This window comes from Platichthys flesus, chromosome 4 (assembly GCF_949316205.1).
Source record: "Platichthys flesus chromosome 4, fPlaFle2.1, whole genome shotgun sequence".
NCBI lineage: Eukaryota > Metazoa > Chordata > Actinopteri > Pleuronectiformes > Pleuronectidae > Platichthys > Platichthys flesus.
Window position 1 is genome coordinate 17,348,156 of NC_084948.1, and position 27,191 is coordinate 17,375,346.

A 27,191-nucleotide genomic window follows, 5' to 3' on the forward strand; every position below is an offset into this window, starting at 1 on the left:
CTCCCCTTATTTCCCTCTTCTTTTCCACACACTCTGCTTCTTTCTCTCTCTCTCTCTCTCTCTCTAATGCTCATTCTCCATCTTGCTTTCCTTTCTCTTCCCAAAGTTTCAGTGTGTGGCAGGCCGGATCTGTCTCCGCTCAACAGCTAAACTATAAGATGAAACGTAAAACAGCCTCCATCCATCTCCACATTTTCTCCCATCCCCGGCTGCATTATTCTGTACCTGCTGGTTGCAAATCACATGTGCTTTAGCTAAGCAGATACTATAATTAGGGCTTAAAAACATGCTTTACCTCTCTAACTCTACATTGACATCACTGAACTGTGTGTTCCCGGTTGGTATTTGCGGTTACTTATTTATTTATTTTTCATAATCCTCTTTGGAGAGTGTTGATGCAGTGGATTCTTTTGCGTCAGACTGCTGACTCCGGTTTTAAATAACTCCCACCATCGCAGTGAGTCAGGTCCTATCGTTCACAGATAGAGCTCGTCACCACTGGATGGGTCTTATAAGAGCAACTTAGTATTACACGCACACACACACACAGAGGCAGATACTGTCACATGTGCACACACAAACGCCCACGGATGCTTGTATGACGTACATCCATGTACGTCACATTGTCAGATTGGAAAAGTGTTAACCGGTCGACCAGCTCTCTTACATCAATGAGTATTGGGTCTAACTCTCTGTGAGATCCTCTGACTTCCTGTTGTGAAGAGAAAAATTATTCTATTGATCAGTTGTAATAATCCAGAGTGACTCTGTTTTGTGGGGATTTGTTTGTGCTTCCAGGTCTGGTTGCGTTTCGCCAGCATCTCCAGAACTTGGCGAGGACCAAAGGCATCCTGGAGCTGAACAAAGTACAGATGCTGGTGGAGCAGATGGGCTCTGGTGAAGGGTCCATCATGGGGCCCCTGGGACCACAACACCACTTGCACAACCTCCTGGAGGTTAGTCCTACTGCATAATCACCCATACACACAAATAAAAAGATCTTTCTATTCCCATCCAACCAAATCCCCTTCTCAGCCACAGTCCCTCCGCTATCGTCATCCCATGTTGCCCGGGGAAAGAAATGCAAGCACCCAGGCTGTTAAGTAACATCAGGAGAGGCAGCCAATTGTGGCTTGTTTACTGTCTCCCGTCCCCCTGGGGCCTGGAGCCTGGAGCCTAGGCCAAAGTGAATGCAGCCATTGTTGAAGTCAGTCAGACTTACCCATAGTAGTGACTGGCACTCAATGGGCGAAGCTGCAAATCGCACAAAGACGGACCCACATATACACAAAATGATCCACACACTGCAACAGGAACCATTTTAGGAAAGATATGCAGCCCCCCCCCACCCCCCGCAAGAAAAAACTAAACACAACACTATCTTAGAAGCAGACAAGATCAAGTTGTTTTTCCTCTTGACCATCTCTTATATTGCTATATCACACAGCTCTTGTTGGTTATGATGCTCAGTCCCCATCATCCATTTAATTTGCCTCATTTCATTTTACTAATGTCTAATCCCTGCGGTGCATGCCATTTAGAGAAAAGCATCTGGCTGATCAGTCACCACACAGGCATTTGGGCAGGAGACGAAAGGGATAATCTAGTTAGACCAGACGATGAAGCACCCAGACCCTGACACAGCTTTATTAACCCGCAGGAGATCTTAGATACATGTGCTCTTGAGCATGTGTGCACAGACACACAAATCGGCACTCCCCATGTTCTAATGCTTTATGTGTCTGATCAAAGGGTGAGGCATCCAAGCAGCAGGAGGGCCTAGCTTTATACCAAGGCGCGCCACAGCCGCCTCTCCTGTCCCGCAGACAGAGTTTGGAGACACAATACCTCACTCATAGACTTCAGGTACAGTCTCACACTCACTCTTTATGACTCTACTCAGTGATGCAAATTCAGGCCTGATATAGTCTTGTCTTATCAAGTCTTGATTTGCAAATTATTCAGTGATATCGTTTGGAAAATTAAGGATTATCAGCTCTGCCAGGATGCAACAGAAATGACAGCTCATATCCAGTTACCATGATAGTTATCCTGAGTTCAGTAATAAGTCCCGATCTCTCTTCTGCCCAGAAGGCTAGCGTCCTCGCAAACAGTCCTGCTAGCTGCCAACTTTTCTGTAAGGAGACTCCTCGAAGTTTAGAGCAACAGCTGCAGGAACACAGGTAAACTATACTGTAAACTTCTGCACCGCACATTGTTTCTGAGACTTTTAATACATGATTTTCTCTTGCATTTAGGCAATTTAAAGTCAATCCAAAGAAGAAGAGTCATAAACTGTACTACACTAAGAGTCGAGGATTTTCATACAGTCAGGGTTGAAACTTGTGTCAGGGCGACAGTTGCCTGGCTTCAGAATCAGACTTGAAATAAAATGGCATTTCAAGTAATTCATTCAGAGATGTGTTCATTTTTCAAATTTTTTATCAGACTTCGACTTATTTTGTTTGTTTTGATGCATGCATCATAATTCTGCCTCTATATATTATATGGCCGTAGCTGGTTAGCTATCTATCTTTGCAGGTAGACTATCCTCATTTGAAATGCCAAGCTCTAATGGGTCAACTTCTTCTCCAGCCAAAATTATCATTGTGGTAGCAATGCTGCGGTTCGATTTCAATTAGTTGGTCTTGGAACCTCGACTATTGCAAAACATGCAGGACATACCATGTTTAAATTCAGCTTTTCAGTTTCCAAATCCATTATCATTCTGAATCTTGCCCATGAGTGCTAATGCATTAAGTTTTATACTGTCATCTTGATGTTAGTGCAATGTAAAGCTCTATTGATCTCCCCGCAGACTGAACCAGAGGAGGATGTACCTGCAGCAGCCACAGGGCATGGGGCTGCAGACCTATTTCAACCAGATGCAGATAGCTGAAGGGTCGTACCCTGCCCTGGACCTAGCAGCATCTCAGAGTTCTCCACAGGGCACCGCCATTTCAGCCGCACATCAGCCTCAGCCCCAGCAGCCAGGCAGTCCTCAGACCTCGCCTCCTTTCAGCCACCCCCTCAGCCTGAACCCCTTGATGGATCAGGGTGAGGGCCTGGTTTATGACCCCTACATGAGCCACCACCACTACACCCAGCACCTTCCTGCTGCGTCTCACCTCCATCACCAGCTTCACCAGCCTCATGAAGCCTCTGCCAGTGGCCTGGGCTTCAGCTATACCACTTGCTGTGAGCAGCAGGCCATTGGCCCTTCCACTGAGGCTCTTCACCCAGAGCAGTATGAGTTCCCGCTGGACCCCACCATGCTGGTCCTTGCTCCAGGAGAGGCTGAGGCTGGAGCTGCTGTTGGGGGTTTTGCTGGTCAGGGGCAGTCAGACGGCCTGAAACTGCCCGAGCTGCAGAGCTCCCTCCTGGACAGTGAGATGATGGAGACTGTGGACTCCCAGCATGGCTTCGTACTGGTTAACTAATGCCAGCTGAGGGGGTTAATACAAAGTGGTGTTAAGCAATGAGAACCTACCTAGCATTGAACCAGACAGAATGGATTTATAAGTGGAGGCCGTAAGAGTAGCAACAGGGAAGGAAATGTGTTAATTTTTGTATGACTAATACAAACTTAATTTCTTAGTTGTGATGAACCTCAGACAAAATGTCTACCAAATTCCTTCCTTAGCCTACCTCCCTTTCTCCTTCTGCTCCTCTGTTCTCGTTCTCATCAGCCCTGTGAGGCAGGAACGGGTCCGATACGTGGTGCAGCATGAGCTTCGCCAACCTGACTCTGCGACGCCGTTGTTGCCAAGGAGGTGTTGCCACCGGCGAGGACTGCGCCGTGCAGCCCGGGGGGGGATGCTGCAAAACCTGGAGTACGGCATTTCACCTACTAATGGGTTGAAAGTGAACTTATTTCAGACTGACTAGCAACCAAAAGCACAATGGCTGGTAGTGCTGTTTGTATTTTAAATAGGACGCCACATCTACACACATCTCAAAACACTTTTGTGCTTTATTTTATTTCAGTAGATTAAGAAAAACAAGTGATGTAGATAAAATCGCCTTCATTTATCATGGTACCATGGATATCTCCACAAATTCAAGTGTTAAAAGTCTGACTTTTAAGAATTATTTTACACTAATGTGAGTGCACAGGCTAACATAACCATCATGCATAGGTTTCAACACTAACATTGAGAGTTTTCCTGCAGAGAACCACAGGTATCTAAGTTTGTTATTCACTTACAGTTCTAATAAACATGCTGAGCGCTGGTGAGTGATGCACCATTGGTTGAGCTTTAGCTATATTTGTGCTTATAACAGTGATAAACTCTCTCCAAGCTATATTTACAGTTCAATTAAACTAATGAAAATAATAGATCTAGCTGCAGGCATTTGTGTCGGCGATGTGACATAAATAATACAGTTGTTTTCTTTGTGGTTTTTGTAACTTGTAACTACTGATCCTGATTTATTTCTTACACTACTGATCTGCGTCCCCTCCTTTCCATCCGACTGCACAAACATGATGCCAGGTTTCCTCACGCAAAAACGCGAAGAGGATAATTTGACCGGCCTTTAAAAGTGGTCACGTGCTTGTCTGTTTTAACAGTTGAATTGTGGGTCATGCGCACGCCTGATAAATGAGGGCTGACGTAATCACTCGTGTGTTCGGTTGAGAAGTTGCGGTGTTAGACAGTTGATATTATTCTATTTTTGTGGCAATACTGAAGCAATATTAATCCTTAATGTCAAGGGATTATGAATGGAAGCCTCACCTGTACAGCCAGCTCTGATTGGTTCCCGGGACCTCTGAGTCGTCAGCAGTGACATCACTAGAGCTGATGATGTAACCAGGAGATAATCTGTCACTCGCTCGCCCTGGGGGGACAAGCCTGGAGACAGTTGTATGAATGTGTGTGTGTAATGTGCGTTTGTGTGACATTATTGTTTGTTTGCACAATTCAGACTTCAAATTTTTCTGCATCCATCACATAATTTGTGGTCATTACTGAAGAAGACGAACACTGTATTGACGCCTCCATTCAAAATAGCACAGACTGTGTTTTTCCCTCAGCGCACAGTTGTAGCTTATGATGAATTCTGGTTTACATCGTCAGTGCTCCAGTCATGCCTCTGTGTTGTTTTAATGATGTAACATGTTTGTAATAATGGAACGACCCCGTAAAGATTCCCTGCATTAGATTTAATGAAAGAATGTCTCCTCTCTGATGTTGTGGTTGCTGTGAGACAAAGACCAGAAGAACATCATCAGTCGCCTGACACTGGATTTTGACGATTGTCTCACCACCGCCGCCGCTCTTTGGTTGACAGCAACAAGACGAGAGATGGTTTTTTTTGTTTTGTTTTTACGTAGAGTGTGTTCAATCTACTTGAAGTGCACAGATGTATTTTCTCTGATGGATAAAAAACAACCTTTCATTGGAATAACAGGACCGTTAGCGTCAGAGAGTGGAGATGAGATTGTTTGACTGTGACCATCTGCCATCAGAGTGCGTGACCTTTAGTGTTCATGGGGTAAACCGTGGAAGCTGTTTGTCGTCATGTGAGCTCCCAGACAACACGCTCACTCAGTCTGTACTGGGCAAATCTCTCACAGCTCACATCAGACTCTTTAAAAGTACAGAGGTGGTTCGACAAGGATTCTTATTAGATTTAATGATGGTTAGAAAATATGGACCAACTGTTGTTGCAGTCCTGTGCAAGAATATAAGGAAAAATCCCCCCTAAAATGCTTTGAACACTGTTTCACAACAGATCAGGGATGTTTTTGTCTTGATCAAAAAAGATTTCAGAAAACTCAGAGCTCATAATACAACCTAGGCCCAGCAGTTCCTTTGAATTTAGTCAGGCTGCACCAAATTACACATACTAATAGATATTAGTACCTAGAATATGTCTGGGTTTTTTTCATCAAGATCCATGATAATTTTAGAAGAGCAGGTTAAATAGTTTAAAGGTTCAGTGTGTAGCATTTAGTGACATCTAGTGGTTAAGTTTGAAGTTGCAGCTAAATCTCACCCTCCCCTTCCAAACATGAGAGTGGTGTGTGGTAGCCTTCAGTTGTCATAAAAACTCAGAAGGTTTTTAGTTTGTCCAGCCTGAGCTACTGTATAAAACATGGCAGCCTCCGTAGAAAGGACCCACTCCTGATGTTAATATAAAGTATTTCAATATAAAGGAGCCATTAAAGGGTGAAGAAAACAATAATTCGTACAATTTAGTTGAAACATACCAGTGAACACATCACTAGGAATATTTTATATTAGATTGCCGTGAATTAATCCCTTTCACCTAGTTCCTACACACTGAACCTTTAATAAACCCACCATCTCACGATGCCAGTGATGAAAAATTCTGTTGGATAACACAGACTAAACTCAGCACATATTGAGTTTAAGACAAAAACTAAATTCTGGATTCCCGTTTTGGTACTAACTCATAAAGATAATAACCAATACATTGATTATCAGAACTGTGTATTAACTCCTGAGGATAACTGATCAATTCATACAGTATCACGTTGAGGTATTTGTGGAATTTTCTTGTCAGGCCTGTGGACATAAGAGCAGAAGACTTTGTAATTCACCGTGCAGCTCTGACGTTTATCCGTCACAGATGCTAGCAAGTCCTGGAACAATGGCCTACATGCACCAGACTGTGGCCACAAGACATGTTGCACAACAGGTCTCATGGCTGCTTTTACATTTCCAGTCTGAAATGTACTAACCAGTCGGCTAGATGCATGTTTTTATATGATCATATGTGACCAGCTCACACCCAGTCTGGGGGCCAGAGAAGGAAGTGAAGAACCGTGTAAGGCAGGTCCAACATAGAAACATGTAAAGACGTGACAGTGCCAGAGAATTAAAGGGTGGATTTTGCCTTTACGTGAATGTTTTTGATGATTGTTTTCTTTTCATTTTTATTTGTCAATGGTCGGGCTAGAACAGCTACAGGATGATCTGTGGAAGTTGAATACTGGAGCACTTTGACAACGAGGGGGAAGGAGAGATGTAGCGGGGAGAGAGGAGGTGACGGTGTTGGAGATGGAAAAGGTTTGTGTTGCTCTGCCATTTCCTGGCAGATGAAACGAACCACAATCTGTAGGAAACACCTTTTCCCCTCTCTCTTCCCCACCAATAATGGACACAAAACAGATTTCTTTCAAAGAAAGACCAGACATAGAAACACTTTATCTGATTGTTGATTTTTAATCCGAGAGAGAGAAACTTCTCAATTGACAAGTGTTCTTTGTACAAATTTTAGGGATGTAGTGAATCGCCAGTGCACGTTGCACCGAGGTGAATTTTGTGTTGAACGTGAAGTGTTCAGTGTGCCTTTTACTTTTTCGTATTTTCAATCTAAACTCAAGATTTTTAAAAGAACCATTTTTTTCTGCTCGGACCCTTTCATTGTTTATTTTATTATGATTACGTCTTTCTTTTCTGTACTTTTTTTTTGTTTTGTTCCTGAAAGTTATTAAGTAGAGCCAGGTTTTACAAAGGTACAGAACCAAAGTCCCTCAGAAGTTTCCCTGTACAACCCACCATGTGGAGTTCTGGAGCTTCTCTGTCAGCGTCTCTACTGTGCTATTTTCTCATTGGTCAATCAGTGTATGCCATTTAAAAGTATTATAGCAATATTTCTCTAGTTGAAGACTAAAGTCATGAAGATTCTAGTGGACGTGTCTCCGAGTATCATAATTTCACCTGCTGATAAAACACAAACATCAATCTATCAATAGAAATCCAGTTTTATATTTACCTTTATTGATGTTGACCACACATAAGCTAACTTGCTGTTGAGATTAAAAAAAAAAGGTTTATTGAACAGAACGGCATTGTGGGTGTTTTATTTCGGGGGATGTTGTGTCATAAAATCTGTCTGTGTTTTGACAATGATTTGAAAATGACTGGTTGTTCTGCCATCTTCTCTGCGTAATCCACTTGTCCTGTTACGACAAACTGCAGCCGTCTGATCGCCCCACGGGGCTGCACGGCGTAGGCGTGAGTTAAATACCTGGAAAATGAATCACAGCGAGAGCTTCATATAAACTGTTGAGTCATAGCTGAACCTGAAAGCATTTCAGCCAGAGCTGTAGCACCCGAGGCGGTCAGCGCGGCAGGAGCTACGGAACTGGTTTTGTAGCATTGTTTGAAGTTCTAGATTCTCTGACGCAAAACTACCAAATACGTCTCCTGCTAACAGGGTTTGATGACGTCATAGAGAAAAATAAAATCTACTCAGGAGACAGTTATGATCGGAGATGTCAGAGGACACAGGGGAAAGGTGGTGTGTGAATTACCTGAGGCAGTTTACTCTTCCCATCTGCTATGACTAACAGGTGAGAGGACACGGAGGGAAATGGGCTGACTTGTTTTCAAGTGCCTGTTGGTTAGAAGCTTAGTTATTTATATAAAATCCAGCCCAGATCCCACAGGAGAGCTCCCACCAAATTAAAACCATTCCCACCTGTAACGTTTTAACTTACTAGGCTAATAAACTCTAAACAAATGTTCGTAGAACTTTAAAGGTTTGGTTAAAATGCTAGGAAAATGTGTTTTATAACTGGTATCGAACCACGTGGATTGTTTTAGTGATCATGATGTGATATGAGCATCTGTGAGATGTCTGCCATCACTGCAGAAAAAATTCATTGGCCAAAAACATTGTTGCAAGCAAAAAGGTATAATCAATATGAACAAAACTTAATGAGGAGAAGTTTGTTAGATGGTTTTAACAACTAGAATGACACTCAGAGTCTATATCTGTCCAAACAGTCCCCTCATGAATCCACATTCATGAGGGGATTTTAGTTATGTATATATCTTAAACCTCAACCTTTTTTTCATGGAAGTCCATAAATGATTCTTTGAGAAATCAAGGAAAATGTTGAAAGATTTCACAATGTTAAAGAAAGGGAAAAGAAAATTCCTGGATCCGCCCACTGATATGGATCCCAACCAACATTTAATGGGTTCTGCTCTGACTCACCCTCTCTCCAAGTTTCACGGTAATCTGTACAGGGGTTTTTGCATAATCCTGTTTACTGATTTATAAACAAAGACTAAAACATAACGTGACGTAATATTAAATAGTTATGTCTTTTACATTCCAATATTATATCTGCTTCCCTTTGTCTAGAGTTTACAGGTGATGTTTCCCAGTACTATTTGTTTTGTTTTTTGGGGGATAATTATTGTTACCCTGGTGACGTAAACACATCGGATACCTGTTGCTGCCACTGTGAAAATATAACGCTACCAGGCCGTGCTGAGCACATGACAAGGAGCTAATGTTAAAGTTTGTAATAATACTTAAATTATATGACTATGCTAAAAAAACAACATAATTTGAACTTGCTAAGAGCATTTCTGATGTTTTTAACCACTTAAATAGACGTTAATAACAGAAATCCGATCGTATAATGGCTGTTCCAGGCACAGTTTCTTCAGTTTCTCTAAAGCGGGGTGCACTGACTGATGGTTTGTCAACTTCCGGTGAACTGATGAGCTGTTGTTCAGTTCCATCCCTCCCACGGTTCCTAGTTCCCATGAACCATACATTTGGAATCTCGCTTAAAATGACTTTACACCCTGTGTAATCAGAACGCACCCCGTCTCTGATCTTTTGCTGGTCTCCATAGCAACCACCTGTCAATATTTATCAAACTACATGAATCTCAAACACCTTTTTTCTGACAGCAAAGTGCAGCTTGGGTGAAGGATAGGGGGCCTGTGCCCCGCCCTGCTCTGATTGGACAACCCATGTGAGAAGAGGTGCAGTCTCTGTAAATACGTTCAGAGCCAAATGTGCTGGTTGCAATTGAAAAGCGCTTGAAAACTTTGCGTGAGAGCAGAGGTCTGTCGCTGTCGTGGGGAAATGATCAGGTAGAGAGAGAAGAGGTCAATCCAATCAGCCCACTCAGACAGAGAACAGCTAATCCCACTAATACACCACCAGAGCTGGGTTAGAGCGAGGGGGGAGGTCACTCAGCTCATGGAAACCAGGGTGTCATTTCTTTCCCTGGGATCAGACCATGTGCTACGACACACTGTCGATGCTGCTCAGCCAAACTGATAAGTCTGAAACGTGGGGCAGCTCACACTTTAAATAAAACTCTCACACATAAAACCGATCAGATTTCAGTCGACGTTTGCATGTTGCATCTGTTTCCTTTTATTGCAAAGCTAATTTGATGCAGCAAAAAAGAGCGAGAGAGAGATGCTCAGCTTTGGAGTGACACAACGCAAGATTCAGCTGGGGCTCCCCCTACAGGTGGGATGCCTAACTCGCTGTCGTAAAAGAGTTGTGGTACTAGCCTGAACACTGTGACCCTGAAGCGGGAAAAATCACATCGAAATATTTGGTTGACTTGCCGACTAAATCTCTATCAAAAAGGCTTCTGATGATAAACTAGTGAACACAACACCAACACGACGGAAACCCTAGCAGCCTCCTCAGCTTGTGTAGAAATGTTGTCGGATATAATCTACATGAACAAAAGTCAGAGCTGACCCAGCATTTGTAACCTGTCTTGAACTAAATTACAGATTCATGCTCACACAGTTTTTTGAGTCTGTCAGTCGACATTTGCACATTCCCTGCACTCACCATACAGGCCAGCAAGCTAACAAGCTAACACAGCAAGCAAGTAGCCGACGTATGGGGTTTTTCTTTTATTCAAGAGCCTGGTCTCTTAGTCTGAGAGCACTCACTCAAAACCCTGCGCTTGCACTCAAATAAACCGAAGTTGACCCTTGATTTTTTTGCAGACCAGCTTGAGCTCCTCTCCTCGCGCTGTTTCTGTGGGTATGTAAAATTTAATTTCTCCGATTTTCTCTAATTTGGATTTTTTTGTCTAACTCTGACTCACAAAATTCCCCAACCAATAGAACGCCAGGTTTAGTAATCACAAATTAAACTGTCCAGCACTCATTTTGGTACTTTTGCTGTCTGTACCATAACGTAAAATCCTCAAAATCTTTGATTTTGCCATATCCATCTTGACCAGTGATCTATCTGTGGGCCTCCTGCTCCGTGAAAGTATTGTATATTATTATATTTGAGAGTGAGCGCAGAGTTTTTAAAGAGAGAGCATTACAAAATATGGACGCGAGAAATTTCACAGATATTCCGCAGCCTCTTACAAGAAAATTTGCGTTCACACATGCACCTCCTCAGGAAAAAGTGCGAAGAATCTCTGGAGTGCAGTGCCTCTCTGAAAGCAGCTTGGTGCAGTTCCAGGTTTCCAGGGGGCGCTGTGGCAATGACAGACATGCCATTCTCCCTATTGTAAGTTTCTGGACCATCACAATGAAGCTGATCTTTTAAGATGCAGAACTACATAATGTTGCTTTAAATCAGATTCCACCCAGGGGGGGAAATAACTCCCTCCTGCTCAAATATGAAACAAACATAACCACAGCAGATGTAAGAGGGGATTTCGACAGGCTTTAATCTTATATTTGTAAAGTGCGACCTCATGGCAAATTTCCCTGAAACACTGCAGCGTTTCTCAATGTAAATGCAGTTATTTATAGTATGTGTTCTCAGGCACCGTCTGCTGTTGAGACCTCCAGCCGCCTGACTGTCACTGACACTCCTGGGGGAGAGAGACAAGAGATAAGAAAGCTGATAGGAGGACAGCCAGACGTAATCTTCTCCTCTCTTTGTCAGTTTTTCTTTTTTTTTACTCAGAAAAATATCACAATATCAGAGGCCCATTCTCTCATCAGGCCAAAGTATCCTGTAATGACATCAATGGTTTCCATGGCAACGGAGGGAGGGTAGATGACAACATCCTACTGCGTCTTTTCGAGCAGGAGATCACAGCGCTGCTCCGAAATGAGAGCCGCACACACACACACACACACACGCACACACCTATAAAAGACAAACTTTTGTGACAAGATGCACCTTTTCTGTGATATTTATTGTGTCACACACACACATGCACACACGCATGCACACACAAAAAGAAGTCCAGCAGTACAGACTTTGAAGCAAGTGAGTCTGACTGACGTGTGTGTGTGTGCTGCAAGTGTTCTGCAAGTGTTCTTTTGTGAACACACACACATTATTCAGCTCTGGCCCCTTGTCTCTACATCACACGCTGGCCAGCAGATGGACAGAATCAGAAATCCCAGTTGACCCAGTAGTGACTGGAAGAAGAACAGCTCCTGCAGGCTCAGGGCTGGATGATACAGCCAGGAGGTCATACATACACACACACACACACACACACACACACAAACACACACAACCATCTTGAGGAATCTTAACATCAGCTCATTGTACAGTTTATAAACCATCACTGAGAGGGGGGGTGGGGGGGCTCAAGGGTGGAATAAGGAAAGCGAGTGGGCCTCCTTCTCTTCTCCATCACTGATGTTTGTCATTGGTCACCCTGAGAGCGACTGACGTCACGTGTGTCTGTGTGCGTGCGTGCGTTCGCGCGTGTGTGCGTGCGTTCGCGCGTGTGTGCGTGCCATGCTGTACGTGTGTGTGTGTGTGTGTGTGTGTGAGGGGGGGGGGCTTTGCTTGACTCCTTTCATTATAAATGACACAGTCCTGGGAGGCAGCTGCATTGACGTCAGGGCTCTCAGCATCGTCAAGGGCTCTGGCTGCTGAACGAGCCCCCCCACCCGCCACCCAAATAACAGGATCTAAATAGAAGGAAATCAGCTTGGTGCCGTTTTCTTACTGCCTCGTGAACTCGAGTGGATTTAGGAAGTGGATCCTCGAGTTATCCCGTTTAAATAAGGTTTTCTTGCTGTAGGAACGTTGGAGTTTCTGTTAAGATCTCCTGCTTTTAAAATATGGCTCTTTTTTTATCATCTTTAATCAACTGCGGTCAAGCCAGCCGACACTCGGGTCTCTGTCATCAAACCAGCCGACACAGAAATCATACCGCGCGCATATACTGACATTTATGGTAAACGCATCCAAAGCGTTTTTTCAAAATAAACTGTTGACATTGAGCAGATACACAATGCATAATGAAAAGGAAATGGATTGGATTTTATTCACAAGAAGTATATATTGTCTCACGTGTCATTTTTATGAATAGCATTTTGACTGTATCATTTTAGAGATTTTACAAAATTAAAGTCCCACATTTTTTGCTTCAAGTAGCTAATTTCTGGAAATTTAAAATTACTGCAAAACAAATATATATCAGTCTCTCTCTGAACTTATTGCGCAAAGTGTTTTTTTAATAACTTTTTTTTAATAAGTATCCTAAAATGATCACTCCACAGTGAAAATGTTGGACTTTACTTAGAAAATTCTCCAAATCTACACAGTAAATATGTTTGATATTCGGTATGTAGGTAGGCAGAGAGGTCCTGAACACAGGCATATCAGTCTCACTCTGAACTTATTGAGCAAAGTGTTTTTTTACAGTACTTTGAAGTATCCAGAAATGACCTACTTGAAGCTAAAAATGTGTGATTTTTATTTTGCTAAATCTCATAATTGATATTGTCAAAATGCTATTCATAAAAATGACACAGGTAAGAAAATATATACTTCTTGTGAATTGAATCCAAGAAATGATATATCAATTATGCATTTTGTATAGGCTCCATGTCAACAGTAGGACCACATGTGTTCTTCCTCTAACTTCGAGTACTCCGTTGCCGCCCCCTTTCTGGGCGGTTTGGATGCGTTTACCGTAAGTGTCAGTAAATGAGTGCAGTAAAATTTCTGTGTCGGCTGATTTGACCACAGTTTTAATCGACACGTGAGGAAAAGTCCAAACTGTGGGTTCTGCTCCCGAAGGTTCCACCTCCTCCTGCTGCCCACCTTGCCTCGGAGCTGCTCCAGCCCAAATAGCTCTGCTGAGGTCCCTCAGCTGCAGAATCTGCTGACACGCAGCAGCTACCCCTTCCCGTGCATCCCAGTATACGTGCATAATGTGCTCGAAGCCGCGAGTAGCCCAGTCCAAAGGGCTGGGCGGAGGAGTGGGAGAGCGCCTTGGCCCAGAGGAGGGCTGATGGGAGATTTGAGGAGATTAAAAAGAGGAAGGTTGAGATTCTCATAAAGAACTCTGCCATGTGATTTACGGCCCCTAATCCTCGCTGCTAAATTGCTCATTAGGGAATTAACAAAAAACTAGAGAGCTTAAAAGACCGGCTGCTTGGTGCTAAAAAAACAACAACTAAGTATAGCAGTGTTGAGTTGATACTGTGACCTTGGGAACTTGGCTCAAGGTGATAAAGTTGTAAACATGTTTCTCATGCATTCCAGCACAAATATCCGTCCTGGACCGAGCCCTCCTCCTGCAGCGCGCCTCTGTTCTCCGCAGCAGTAGCAGTCAGGGTGAGGGGCAGGTGTCAGCTGCGGGTCCTGCCCCCGCGCCGCACGCCTCCCCCGCGGCCAAAACAACCCGCAGCATCCGCACTTTCATCTCGGCAGCCGCTTCCTACCAGGTCAGAGCTGACCAAACATGACACCAGGAACATGTGGGATTCATTCCGAGTCATACTTTGTGTACTTGAGCGTATTGTTACAAAGCACACAAAGAGAACTAGGGCTACGTTGCACATGCACTTTGAAAGGGAAATAATAATTATAATTGTAAAAATCCATACAATTTCAATAGGGCCTCCCACTGCTCGGTGCCCAGGCCCTGATTGCACATCCATGGATGCCAGGTTTCACGTCGTTGTTTAGGCCTTTTTCTGATACTGAATAACTTCACAGCACTCAGGGATCCAAAGAAGCAGAATTCTAGCTCTTCTTGCATTTGCGTAAACAAACTGTCTTCTGAAGACACACCGCCCCCGTGGTGAAGCTCAGAGTGCCACCGTCCTGCTTGGGGAGCTCCTCGCTGCAGCAGGTCGTGGAAGCCCTGAGGAGACCGAGGAGAACAGAGTGTTTTCCAGGAACAAACATGAAGAGAAGGCTTCACAGGGAAGATTCAAAGCTGGGTCAAGTCCAGACATCAAGAAGGATCTTTGACAGAGTCTTACAGTGCAGCTCGGCCCACATGGAGCAGTTTCTACAAATCGTTCGTGTTTTCTTTTTCAAACTCATCTGTTACTGATCACACATTCTAACTTGTTTTAGCTCAACCTTCAATTTATTAACTTGACACACTTCAGTGAACATATGAGAACTTCAATTTCAGTTACTAGCTGTATTTTGACTTGTTTCAGTATTTAAATATTTGAGTGTTTTCTACTACAAAAGGTTCAACAGCAGGTATCTCAGATAATTTACCCGTAAGTTGTATGTTTGCATGTAGTTTTTATAGATTTGTCAACATAACCATATCTTTAGGTGTTCGTTGACTGTACAGTATGACTGCAATCCCCCTATAGTCAACTCAACATCAAGATCCAAATAAGTGTGCTTAAATATGCCTAATTATTTTCGTCAAGATCCATCTTATTCTTAGAAATAGGTGACAATGTAAAAACTGTCACTACTTTGAGCCCACGTTTAAGCCTTTCAGTGGACAACATCGGACCCACTGCCTCCTCGAGGAAGATAACGATCTGTAAATTATCCTGTACCAATGTGATTCAATTTCACGTTGATTTTATAGTAATTGTTTGTCAAAAACTGTGATTATCAAATTTAGTGTAAAGTGCATTTCAATGGCAACTCACTATGATTCATTATGGATTCTAATAAAGTGGCTGTTTAATGGGATTGTTTCCTGTTGTAGCAAATTGGCCATTACTGTAACAAGAGGCCTTCATGTGCTTAGGCAGTAACTCATAAAAGCAGGCAGCACTCGTTCTGTTGAGTTACTTTATTCAGATCAAGATACAGTAGTACAGCAGCCCAACTGTGGAGAGAATTCAAAATAAAAGCAGTTTTTGCAATACAGGACAATCAACGATCAAAGTTTATTCAATAACAAAATGTAGAGGGGAGCAGCGGGAGGAGTTCACGGAAAAGACAACGTTTATTTTGTCAACCCAGGCGATAGATTTATCCAACCCACCCATAACCAGCCCAGGACCCATCCCATATTAAAACATAACGCAGCCTTACGTACACATGCTCCATGTCCCCGGTCTCCCTTTCAAAGCATAAACTCATTCTCCACCGTGTAGAGATTTGTAAGCTACGTCCTTGGTGTTCTCTGATCTGATGCTTTTAAATCTCATGTACAGGAGGACTCGGCCTGGACTGCAGGGAGGCTCCAGGACACAGTGCCTCGCCTTCTTAATCCCACGGCCCCCGATAGCTGTGGTCAATTGACGTTTTACCATTCCATTAACGTCAGAGGGATTAATTGTCCCTCACAGACAACGTGGTTTTGATTACAGGACAAGTGAAAACTGTTTACCCACGCATACTAAAAGAAGACCCCACTGCTTTTTAAAGAAATTGACACAAAGATTTAAGAGTGTTGCCAGAACCTACTGCAGAAATAGCATGACTAGGACTTTCCACCCGTGCACATCAACAAAATCACTGAGGAGGAAGAAGAGGAAGAGGAGGGATAATTATAAGCAACACTTTCCGACCGAGCTGGTCCCTGTTACACTGGGCCGAGGTAAGTCACGTGTCTGACCGATTAATCTGCGTTGCTGTAGAGAACAAACAGTGCAGAGGGGCAGACAGAGTTGGGCGAGGACACTATTTCAGATTGATTAGTACATGCAATCATTGAGAGTTCATCAGATTACATGCAGTAATTGATGCTCCCATCATTTTTTCCCAAGCTCTGTACATAACAATCTTGCGTGGCATTTAGAAGACAAAAGGTTTTAGTCAGGCGGTAGAATAACCCACTAGTCCTGCAGAGAGCGTTCAGTCAGGACTGTGGGAGAATCTGACAGCTGATTTTAAACAGGCAGTCTTTTTCTCAATCTCCTTTCTTTGTATCAGTTAGCTTCTAGCACTAGGAGGAAAGCGCAGCAGCACGGTGCTGGGTGCTGGCCGGCGAACATGGACTGTGCAGTGACTGTGGCTTAAGGACAACAGTGGCAGAAGATGGAAAAGGGTAGGAATGTGAGAGGGGTTGTGGTTAGCGCTGCCTAGCTAGTACAGTAAAGCATTGGTCAGCATGCACCACTCATTTTCATCATCAGTGCCTTGTTAAAGCCCATTTACAGCTAAGAAGGTTAAAGAAGAAGCCTGTGCTACACCTGGACATGGACGACCATTTGACAGTTAAAAAAAAAAAAGAGGAAAGGAGAAATAATTGTTAACAGCTTTTCTATACATTTATCAGTTGTTCCTGAACATTAATAAATATCTTGTAAAAGTGTTTGCGTTGTTGTTTCAGGGGGTTGTCTGGTGTCGCCACGTTGGGTTGGTTATGCTAGGACCAGAACTGCGGGAAAAGAGGAATATGTTGTCATGTTAGATATGATTCATGGTATTTAGGGTTTGTAAACAATGATGGAAGAAGAATACTTACCACTGATAGCCTCCTGGGCAAAGTACTTGACATCCATGTCTGTGTCTGTGGCCAGCTTCTCCAGCACTGGCTTCACCTCCGTCTGAAGGGCACTTGGGGACAAAGATGGAGGAAGAGAAAAATTGAACAAAATGTCCTTTTCACTGTCTACAACTACAATCAATATTGAGATCAATTATTTATTCAGTCTAGGGACCAAACATTTGATACAGTTGTGTATTTAAATTTACAGATGGTAATGATGCAAAAGCTAGCAAGTGCAGCAGACACTTTAAAAAAATTAAAAAGGGTTGGATGTATAGGTTGCATATTTTTAAACAAGAACATGTCTACTTGAACTAACATGACAGCTCTACAAAAGTGGAGCCAAAATATCTCTACCGCCCCCTGCTGGCTGGCTGTGAGTGTATAAATCGCGTCAGGCCATTTGCTGTGTTGCCTTTTACGAGTATACATTTGAATCGTAAATGCCGCAGCCCATCATGTTCATTTAACTATGGGAAGCCAGAGTCTTGATCAAGCTAATTATTCAATAAAAGTTAAAGTCCTCGTGTGAGGTCAGAGGCATGATGCTGAAATTACAAAAACAACATACTTGCTGTCAAGGACTGGCCCGATCTTCTGAAGGGACTTTGCCACATTGAAGCGAACGTTGGCAACTTGGTCGTTCGACATCTTGAGCACCACTGGCAACATCTGCTTAGTGGTGATGTCCTGGCCACAAGCCTCTGACAGAGCCTGAAACACCACACAGGCAGGTTAGTGAACGGCAGTTAACTTTTACAAAAGGGAACTGATGTTGTTTCAGACAAAGTATATTTAGAAAATGTCTCATCCTGTTGGAACATTAAATCCTTAAAAATAACTTTGAGGAACCAATTGTGAGAGCGAGCTGATGATGCAGTTTGACTCACGTTGATGCAGAACAGAGTGGTCATCCTGTGGAGGTAATTGGGGTCATTGGCCATGCCCAGCACTTTGGGTACGATGGTGTTCTTAGCCCATTCAGCTCCAAACTTCTCCACCAGCTTCATTAGATTACAGGTGGCCGCCTCACGGATGGCATACACTGGAAAAATCATAGTGACAACAGTCAACATCTAAAATTGGCAAAGCGGGGAGATACCAGCAGTTTATTAATACATCTAAGCAATACAAATAAATCTATTAAACATATGGTGTACGACATTAACAATGGTGGACAAAGAGGCTCAGGGGGGAAGATTTGGGGTTAATTTCTTTAGTTTAGTCTTTCTTTGAATTGCTTATGTAATGGTGGCACAGCCTTAACCCCAGCAACACACTCAGCAACACACACCGAAACACACACACACTGACAGAAACTCGCACCAGCAGCATTCCAATGATGTAACCCAGCTGGTCCTTTGTCCTCAATAGCGAGTGCATTTCTCTAATTGGAAAACATTGTGACGAGAACACGACACACAATGGGAGTAAACTGGATGTTAAAGTTAATGTTGAAGATGACAGAATGGAGCATGGTGTGTTTTGTAGCTCGACAGCTCTTCGAGTATTTGAAAATGGATTGGAGTCTTGTCTCATTAACAGTTCTGGGTGGACAGAAGACCATAAATCGACAATAAATGAACAGAATAACTTGCAGGGTGTTGCCTTCAAGAATCGAGTTAAACTTGGTGAAGTAATGATGTGAAGGAAGTATGACAGAATTGAACAGAGCAGTTTAGCTGTCACGCTGTGACACTAATCCAGACTGGTGACAAATTCTGACGACAAATTGTCAAAATCATGTACTACAGGAATAGTCGTATTTCACAAAAGTCTGGCCCCACTCACAGCTACACAGCACTGTGTACTAAGACCTGTTCACGTCCTTCTAGCATGTATGGGACGGCAGAGAGCTGCAGATTGCCACATCTCAGCCTCAGCCCCCTATTTTCTCACTCCCACCGCCTCTGACGATCAATCTCTTCCCTTCTACGTCTGCTTCTCTTTGTTCTGGTAATAACACAGTATCAGAGTGGTGATAGAAGACCCCCCCTGTTAACTGGCTGAGCTGCGATGTTCTAATACAACCTTCCTTAAATGTGTAATGGAAAATGAGGAGATGTAACAGGAGTTGAATGTGAGATCCTTCCAGAAAGGGCTTGTGCATCATTAAGGTGTAAGAAGCTGCTGAAGGGCACCAAGAGGACAAGTGGGACGTAGGAAAATAGTATGGTTGCAGAGGGAGTTGTTCTGGGCATTTATGGTTTATGGAGCATGAATGAGTATAAATTAAGCTCTAAAATAAGGATAATATTTCAACTGAACTAACACTTTGGGAAACTTGACAATATAAATAGTGCCTTACCATGATCAATGAGCCAGGCCATGCAAAGGGTGTTGAGCTTCTCATCAAAGAACTCCACTCCCTGAGGAAACAAGCACACTGTGATTGGAGCGATTTCCTGGACGTCTACAGAACTGATAAACCTCCGTTAGTCTGCATGCGAGCAATAATTCCAGGGTGTTTGCATGGCCCTTCTTAGATGCCCTTTAAAGCACATTTTATACAAGTTTCAGCTGTCTTCCTATACTCCATGACTCACCAGTTGTCCTGCCAACAGGGGCATGTACTCGATGATGGCCAGGCGGACCCTCCACTTGGCATCCTCTGCCAGCTCCACTATGGCCGGCAGCAGTGACTGGGAGAGCTGACGGATGCCAATCACTTCGTTCACACAGTCGAGATTAGAGATGATGTTGAGACGCACCTCGGGGCACTGCGACAAAAAAAATAAAGAGGAAAAAGTTAAGATTTAGGAAGCACGACTCAATTTTCAAACTAAGAAAAACATTTCTCATTAAACTTTAATCTAAAATTAAAAGAAACTTTTTCATGCTTTATATGAAATAAATTCAGCATTGATTGTTACTGTGTAAAATTAGAATGTTTTGGCTCCAGCCACTCAACCATAACCTCTACGCATTTCTGTCCAGAAAAATAAAGCCTTGGTTTGTATCCAGATGCCTTACATGGAGATCTGCTTTAGTTTGAATTAAGACAGGATATTAACTGGAATAGCTAAACAAGCCTTTTAATCCATATAATCCAAAAAAACAGAGGAAGCAGCCCTAAACTACTAAATAATTTGATAAGTCAGGTTTATTGACCAGGTGGGAGGAGAGCAGCAGCCAGAAAAAGGCAGTGTGACCACTTGAAATCTTTAGGCTCTTGTATAAATGACATGCCTGCAGAATGTTCTCTATCGAGCTTCAGAGAACACGGTCCTCTGAAAGATTAACCTTGAATTACTGATATTTGCAAGTCAAAACTGAAGTGTCAGTTTGGACTGTAATCTCATTAGACCCTCCTGGTCTAGCATTTGTGTTGTTAGGAATTAGGTCAGTTTTTAATAGGACGAAGAGGCAAATGAAAGCCTCGAGCCTTCAAAAACATTGATATACCTTTATGCCTAACCTGCCAATCTCATGTTTGGTGAATCAATTTCACAGAAAACAGTCATTGGACAAGAAGTGACAGAGCCACAGTTTTACTAGTTAAAAAAATGAAGTCAAGTGCTCAGCCCATTGTGATACAATGAAAAGTCATTAAAACACATTGGTTAACAGGAATAAATCATTTCAAAACTATGTCTAATACTGACAGTCACGTAAAAATAACTGAAATGCAATGCAGACAGACTGATGACAGGATGAATCTAATTTTATTAAGAGACCATTCTTTGCGCAGCGGGACAAGCTGAAACCGCAGCCTTGCAAAACCCAATATAACCAGTAAATACCTTCAATTACCTCTGTGCATACAAATCAATGAGGCAAGTAATCACTAACAGTTTTGCAGCGTCCAGCTGTCAGTTATGATTCCCTTTCAACTCAGCTTTTCACTTCTAATTCTATGGGCTCCGTCTGGTGGCCAACAGTGTGCATCATACTGCTATGCAAAGGGGCTTTACATAGGGGAAGATATGATGATCACTAAAGACGTTGGTCAAAGTCAGATGCTTCACAGGAAGTTTTTTCTGTGAATGTTACCAAACCAAATAGTGTCCAGAGAGTTTTTAAAGCCAGATGTGTAAAATATAACAAGAGAAAACAGGGTCCACGAAGTCAAGTGTGAATTTCCTTTACCTCGTCCTTGAGCTGAGCCAGGAAGAGAGGCAGTAAGTGCTCTATTGTGTTGTCCTTGCCCAGAATGGTTGAAAGGCCCATAATGACTGAGGCCAAGGCTGACTTCACATGCTGGTTGGTGTCTGACACAAGCTCCTGGTAAGAGAAGGGACACACAGGAGACAGAGATCAGCACAAACAAAAGTTAAGACTGAAGGTACGTAAACAAACATGGGGAAAACTGCTATACCTCCTATTCACAACACAGTACAGAGAGAGAGGCTATAATTGACTAGTGTTTAAATACACAGCAAAGTGGACTTAATACTAGTGCAGACAAATAGTCATTGCAGTTAACTACTGTATGCGGAATAACTTCAGATATGATGTAGACAGAAACAGAGATATGGCATCATGTAAATAAAGGACAGACATTTCTCAATACTCTGTATTGTTCAAACATAACTGATCACAACGATATTACACAGAACGTATTTCATGTTGCGTAGAAACTCTGCCAATATGAATGGATAGTAGCAATGTAGAATTTGCTATGAATCACGTATATGCTTACATGTTACTAGTGATCATTTTATTGCTGTCTATGGTTGTGTGACAGTTGTGTTTCTGCTTGTAAAGTGTGGACATTATAAGCAAAACGACTGACACTGATTTGAACCTTTTTAACAAAAAAGATTCTCTAGATTCAGTCATGTGTTCTGACACTGCCATGATATTTTTTACTGGCAATGATGTCAGAATTTTAAAATCAGAAGCTTCTCAAATAAACTTATTGTTTATTTGAGATACAGCAGTGCCACCTTCTGTTCAGCAACTGAACAACATAGTCAAAGTCTCAACCTCTTTTGCACATGCGCCACAAATTATGCCCCATGAATAGCCATTGTTCAGGGGGCATAATTTGTATTATGCCCTATGAACATTGTTTGAATCTAAATAACTTTTATGAAGTTGAAAGAGAAAAAAACTTTTAAAGCTTTTAATATATTCAACTTTACATGTGCTCCCTGGTTAAATGTTGACCTATACCTATACTGTCATGAACAGACCTGCATCTTACTTTCAGAAAAAACCTTTGGTTTTTAAGTCATCTTATTTTTTTTTACCAATGGCTGTGCAAAAAATAAAAGACAAGCTAAACTTTATTTCAACCAGCCATTAAACTTTATAAGTCAGTGTTTCCTGTAGAACAATAGACTAAGGAATTTTAGAGGAATACAAAATGATTCAAGAAAAATTATTTAAATTACCTTTGTATTAGAAGTATAATAAAAGCCAGAATTTTAGAGCCAAATACGGTCCCAACAAAACTTTCATTACTTCAAATATGCTCCGTTTTAATGACCAGCAAAAACACACAATGTTGTTAAAAGCCTGTTTTTCTTTACCATGTTTAGTAACTCTTACCTTGACACAGGGCAGAATGTGAGTCATGATGATTTGCTCACGGTTGTCCTCTGGGAGATTTTCGCAGAATTCTAACCAAAAGTAAAAAGAGTACAGTCAATAAAACACAAAACACACTGGACAAGAAGCTGAAACAGATCATTGAATTTAGATAATGAATATTCATCTCCTACAGACATTAGGGCTACGGACCTTTGACTTTGTTGGCTGCAGCAGCGCGAACCTCAGCTTCACAGTCCTTCAGGAGATTCTGGAAGGCCGGGACCAGATCGTTCTTGGTGATCTCCGGTCCCACTGCTTTCTGGAGCTAATTTCACAAATCAAAATATCAAATTAATCATGTGTGGAAAACATCAAAAGTAGGAGACCTTTTGGGTGTTATAGCTCTGAATTGACAATAAAAGGTGGCAATGAAAGACAAAATAGGAGACATAACTTAGATGAGTGAAACAACGTCTGAATTAATTGAATAACTGAAAGTTCTTATTGGGGTTGTGGTCACCGTGTAAAGTTGTTAAGCTTTGATGCCGTAAAACTTGCAATTATCCAACTTCCAATTATCCAACTTCCAATGCTAGACGTGAATGCACTGCAACAGCCTGGTTAACAACCTTGGTAAGATAACCCAGATAAGATGCACAACTCCAAGATTAGTTTGACAACTGTGTCATTAAGACACAGATAAGACAATGCAGTTGTTTTCTGTATGCCATTTTACAGCAGCAAAAATGTTGTCTGGTTCCAATGTTTATTCTGGAAGCATAGACACTACGTTCCTTTCCCCCTTCTATAAGCTAAAGAGATGAACTCACTTATTATTGGTCAGATTCACAAACCCTATTCAAACACCATAACCCAGTCAGTACTTGTGTCAGCGAGATACTTTGCTAGATTTAACCTGTTTTCAACAAAGCACAGTCGACAAAAACTTGTTTTGTCATCATGAAAGCTAAACACAGATGACACGCTCACTACCCCTGCAGGGACGGTACAACGGGCAGCTTATCACACACTGCAGCAAGTTCATGAAACTCAAAGAATACATGTTGTTAAACACTGTCAAACTGATAAAATGTGATACTGTGGTCCCTTTAGTAACAGTTTACCATGTAACACTATGCTGAGCACAGTATAATTTAACTGCATCATCCTTCTTAGAGTTAAGCGGCACTTTTTGAAAAGTTTTAATCAATTGTGTGATGAGTTTCATTAACTATTTCACTTCAGATAGAGACTGAGACATGTCTGCCAGTGAAATTAGTAAGCTTAACTATCAAATGTTAAAACAACTGCAGGTAGATGCTGCAGCTTGACACTGACGTCATTATCCTAGTGTGTACCTATTGCTAAAAAAACGTAATAGTTAAAAATATACCTTTTGATTCATTTGATCTCAGGACACACACCTCATTCACGAATCGTATTGAAGCACACGTTCATGAACCAGTTTGGTATTGTATTTTGCCCTCATCGTCCTGGTTAGCAGTACATGCCCACACATTAAAACATAATGACCTCTGAATCCTGGCATTAAACTTTATTTTCAATTTGCAGGGGGGGGAAGTTGGTAGCTAAGTGAAATAGAAAAACTGGGAGGGGCAGTTAAATAGGACTTGCTGCTCCACTCTAACAGTAAGAAAGTAAGGAAAAAATGAAATAAGTCAGCTACTTACTTCAGAGAACTTGTCAGCCACCATGTAGCGAACCCTCCAGGACTTATCCTCCGCAGCCTGGCGCAGAGTTGGCATCACCAACGTCTCCAGGTCCTCTTGGGGCAGCAGAGTGGCGATGCTCACACATGCTTCCACTGCAAGCAGGCGCACTGAGTCCTAATGGAAAAAAGAAACGGGATCAGTATGGTCACATCTGATTTAAAAAAGGGACAGTAAAGCCCATAGTGCAACAACAGATAAGAATCTATGGTGGAAATAAAGTGTTCTTACCTGTTCGTCAGATGCCAGAGCAGTGAAGAGGGAAATAATGTCGCTTTTTACATAATCAAGCTCGAGGACTTTGGCAAACTCCCCCAGTTTAGATGCTGCAGCACGACGCACCATAGGAGTGTCATCTGAACACAAGGTGCGGAAATGCCTAGAGAGAAAAAAACGAATTTGAGCAAAGAAATTCTTTGGAGGAACAAAACTTACTGCAGAAACAAACCAGGTTAGAGATAAATATAATATGCAATAATTTATTTATTTATTTAATTCATTTAAATATGAAGCATACAGAATATAAAATATATCTTAAAATGTGTTATTTAGTTAGGAAGCCACTTACTGACGAATCTCAGCCTTGACAGTGCTGGAGACACGAGGATAACACACACTAAAGAGGCCACACGCAGATGTACGAGAAGTGAACCAGTCACCACTGGCCAGACGCTTCACCAAAGGCTCAAAGTGGACCTCCAGGTCACCTGGAGAGTGCTCCTGAGAGATCTTTCGCAGTGACTCCACAGCTTTGTCTCTTACTACCGTTTCTTCCACTGTAGCTAGACTCTCCAGAGGAGGCTGAAAGAGAATGAACGATGGTATTAGGTTACATAGGGACACAATTCTTTAAGTACTCACACATACATGATAATATGGCCATGTCTATATAGATATGAACCCTTAATATTTATCTTGAGTTGGTTGAGTTACAGTATTTATGTATAATAATTTATTAAATCCCCCACAAAAAAAATGTGTTACTGTGGACCTCACAGGTTATCAAACAAAACAATCAGCTAAAAACGTTTTCAAAAAGCTGTGTCCTTAAATAAATGAAATCAATGGAATAAACTTGGCACTGTGCTGCGTTGGCAACATGAACTTCTCAAAGGACTAGAGAAATGTTCTGTTTCTGCCTAAAAGCAGGTGGAAATATGTTCCCATTAAGCATATATTGACAAACTCCAGTGAGGTAGATGCCACTTAACTTACCAGGAGACAGTGGACATACTCTGGGCCTCCCACCAACATAGTGAAATTGCCCAGCTGCTCAGCCAAGGCCAGCAGAACTTCATCTTCATCGTAGATGGTATCTGAGGGATGACATAGCATAGATTCAATAACGAAAATGCAACACCATGGCTAACTGCCATTGCAACAGCTTGGACTGCTATAAAATATATTGTTGTAAAACGTACCCCCCCTTATGACAATTACATTCAGGTCCCAGTTGCATGCGACACTCATCAGTATTTATGGGTAAGACGATCGACTTTATTACCTGTGAGGAAGGGAAGGAGTTCAGTGCGAGTCCTCTCGACTCCAAGCGCCAGAGCAATAGTGGACAGCTTCTTGATGCTGTTCAGTCGTAGCTGTAAACAAAGCATGAATTACGTTAACTTTGGTTTAACACATTTGGCATCCAGAGTGAGAGAAGCAATAGGGCTCATCGCACTCTGCCGACCCGGGTAGAAATCACTGGAAGGCACTTCTGTTGCCATCTTGGCTGCGATCCACATATACGCCAAAAGTAGCTAGCTAACACCAAACAGCGCTTCAAATGGAGATTAATTGTTGGAGCTTATGCAGAATACAACCTTTAAATCAGGTGACAGTGATCTAACAGGCGTAGAACAGTGAAATCGACCCGCTGCGGCCTTGAACGTAATGTTATTGTGATTGCTAACTTTAGCGCTCAGCTGGCTACAGGCAGTGCGTAAACGCTAGCGGCTAAACCAATGACCTGGTTGCAGAGCTAACTCAATTCATTATATTTCACTTCATTAAGGCACGAAAAGAATAAAACATGTAACAAACGATACTATGGCTTAACGACGCACATCGTGAATCAGCTAAACTTGTGAACCAGGGTGCGCCCCGGCAGAACATATCTGTAAGGCCTTGGCGGTTCAGGGTAGCTAGCTTATTCGCTAGCAAGCTGCCAGACTTGGGAAATACGTCAAAATGGCTTCATTTCGCCGTCGAACATAAACAGCGACCTCAGCAGTAACCAGTGTTCCTACCTGAACATCCTCGTTCCGCAGTTCATCGATGAGAACGGCGATGGGGTACAGGGAGTCGTCTCCATCAGCTCCTGCCATTTTGGATTCTGCTGCAGTTTCCGAATGGCGCTGATGTGCTGGGCTACGGGGTTTCTGCCAGAGAACCGCGGCTGCAGGGCCCTCCCTCCTCCGCTGCTGCCTTCACGGACCCTCCGACATCCGCCACTCAACAGACAGCGACACATTTAGGCATGAAACTAAATACATACTTACTGAGACAGCTCGGTGATATGAGAACATCTGAAAGGTGTAAGTTGATCTGTAACAACCATTTTTACTACAATTATTATTGTTGTTTTT

At 42.4% G+C, this 27,191-nt stretch overlaps 2 protein-coding genes across 3 annotated transcripts in view; one reads left to right on the plus strand and one right to left on the minus strand.

Moving 5' to 3' along the window:
- The window catches only part of sik2b (salt-inducible kinase 2b), a 44,363-nt gene extending 36,543 nt beyond the window's left edge, over positions 1 to 7,820 (plus strand). The window contains exons 12-15 of one of the 2 annotated variants that reach the window (XM_062386466.1): positions 799 to 956; positions 1,753 to 1,866; positions 2,092 to 2,183; positions 2,819 to 7,820. In XM_062386466.1, coding sequence (XP_062242450.1) covers positions 799 to 956; positions 1,753 to 1,866; positions 2,092 to 2,183; positions 2,819 to 3,440 — 986 coding nt within the window. In that variant the 3' untranslated portion in view covers positions 3,441 to 7,820. The remainder of the gene's footprint in view (positions 1 to 798; positions 957 to 1,752; positions 1,867 to 2,091; positions 2,184 to 2,818) is intronic. The other variant, XM_062386467.1, reaches the window with a different exon arrangement.
- A 7,916-nt stretch (positions 7,821 to 15,736) lies between these two features.
- Positions 15,737 to 27,005, minus strand: ppp2r1bb (protein phosphatase 2, regulatory subunit A, beta b). Its single transcript, XM_062385652.1, has 15 exons — positions 26,853 to 27,005; positions 26,111 to 26,201; positions 25,822 to 25,922; positions 25,175 to 25,407; positions 24,838 to 24,985; positions 24,568 to 24,723; positions 23,087 to 23,201; positions 22,895 to 22,965; positions 21,488 to 21,622; positions 19,945 to 20,118; positions 19,707 to 19,767; positions 18,289 to 18,443; positions 17,970 to 18,112; positions 17,375 to 17,466; positions 15,737 to 17,287 (listed from the first exon to the last, which is right to left on the minus strand). The coding sequence occupies exons 1-15, from the start codon at positions 26,928 to 26,930 to the stop codon at positions 17,271 to 17,273; spliced, it is 1,770 nt and encodes a 589-aa protein (XP_062241636.1). The 5' UTR covers positions 26,931 to 27,005; the 3' UTR covers positions 15,737 to 17,270.
- Positions 27,006 to 27,191: the final 186 nt, after the last annotated feature.

Coding starts and splice junctions, on each gene's coding strand:
- ppp2r1bb (XM_062385652.1), bottom strand. CDS start 26,930: ATGGCAGGAGCTGATGGAGACGACTCCCTGTACCCCATCGCCGTTCTC. Junction 23,202..24,567: donor TGGCTGACAAGTTCTCTGAA/GTAAGTAGCTGA, acceptor TTGTGAAATTAG/CTCCAGAAAGCAGTGGGACC. Junction 18,113..18,288: donor CCACTCTGTTCTGCATCAAC/GTGAGTCAAACT, acceptor GTGGTGTTTCAG/GCTCTGTCAGAGGCTTGTGG.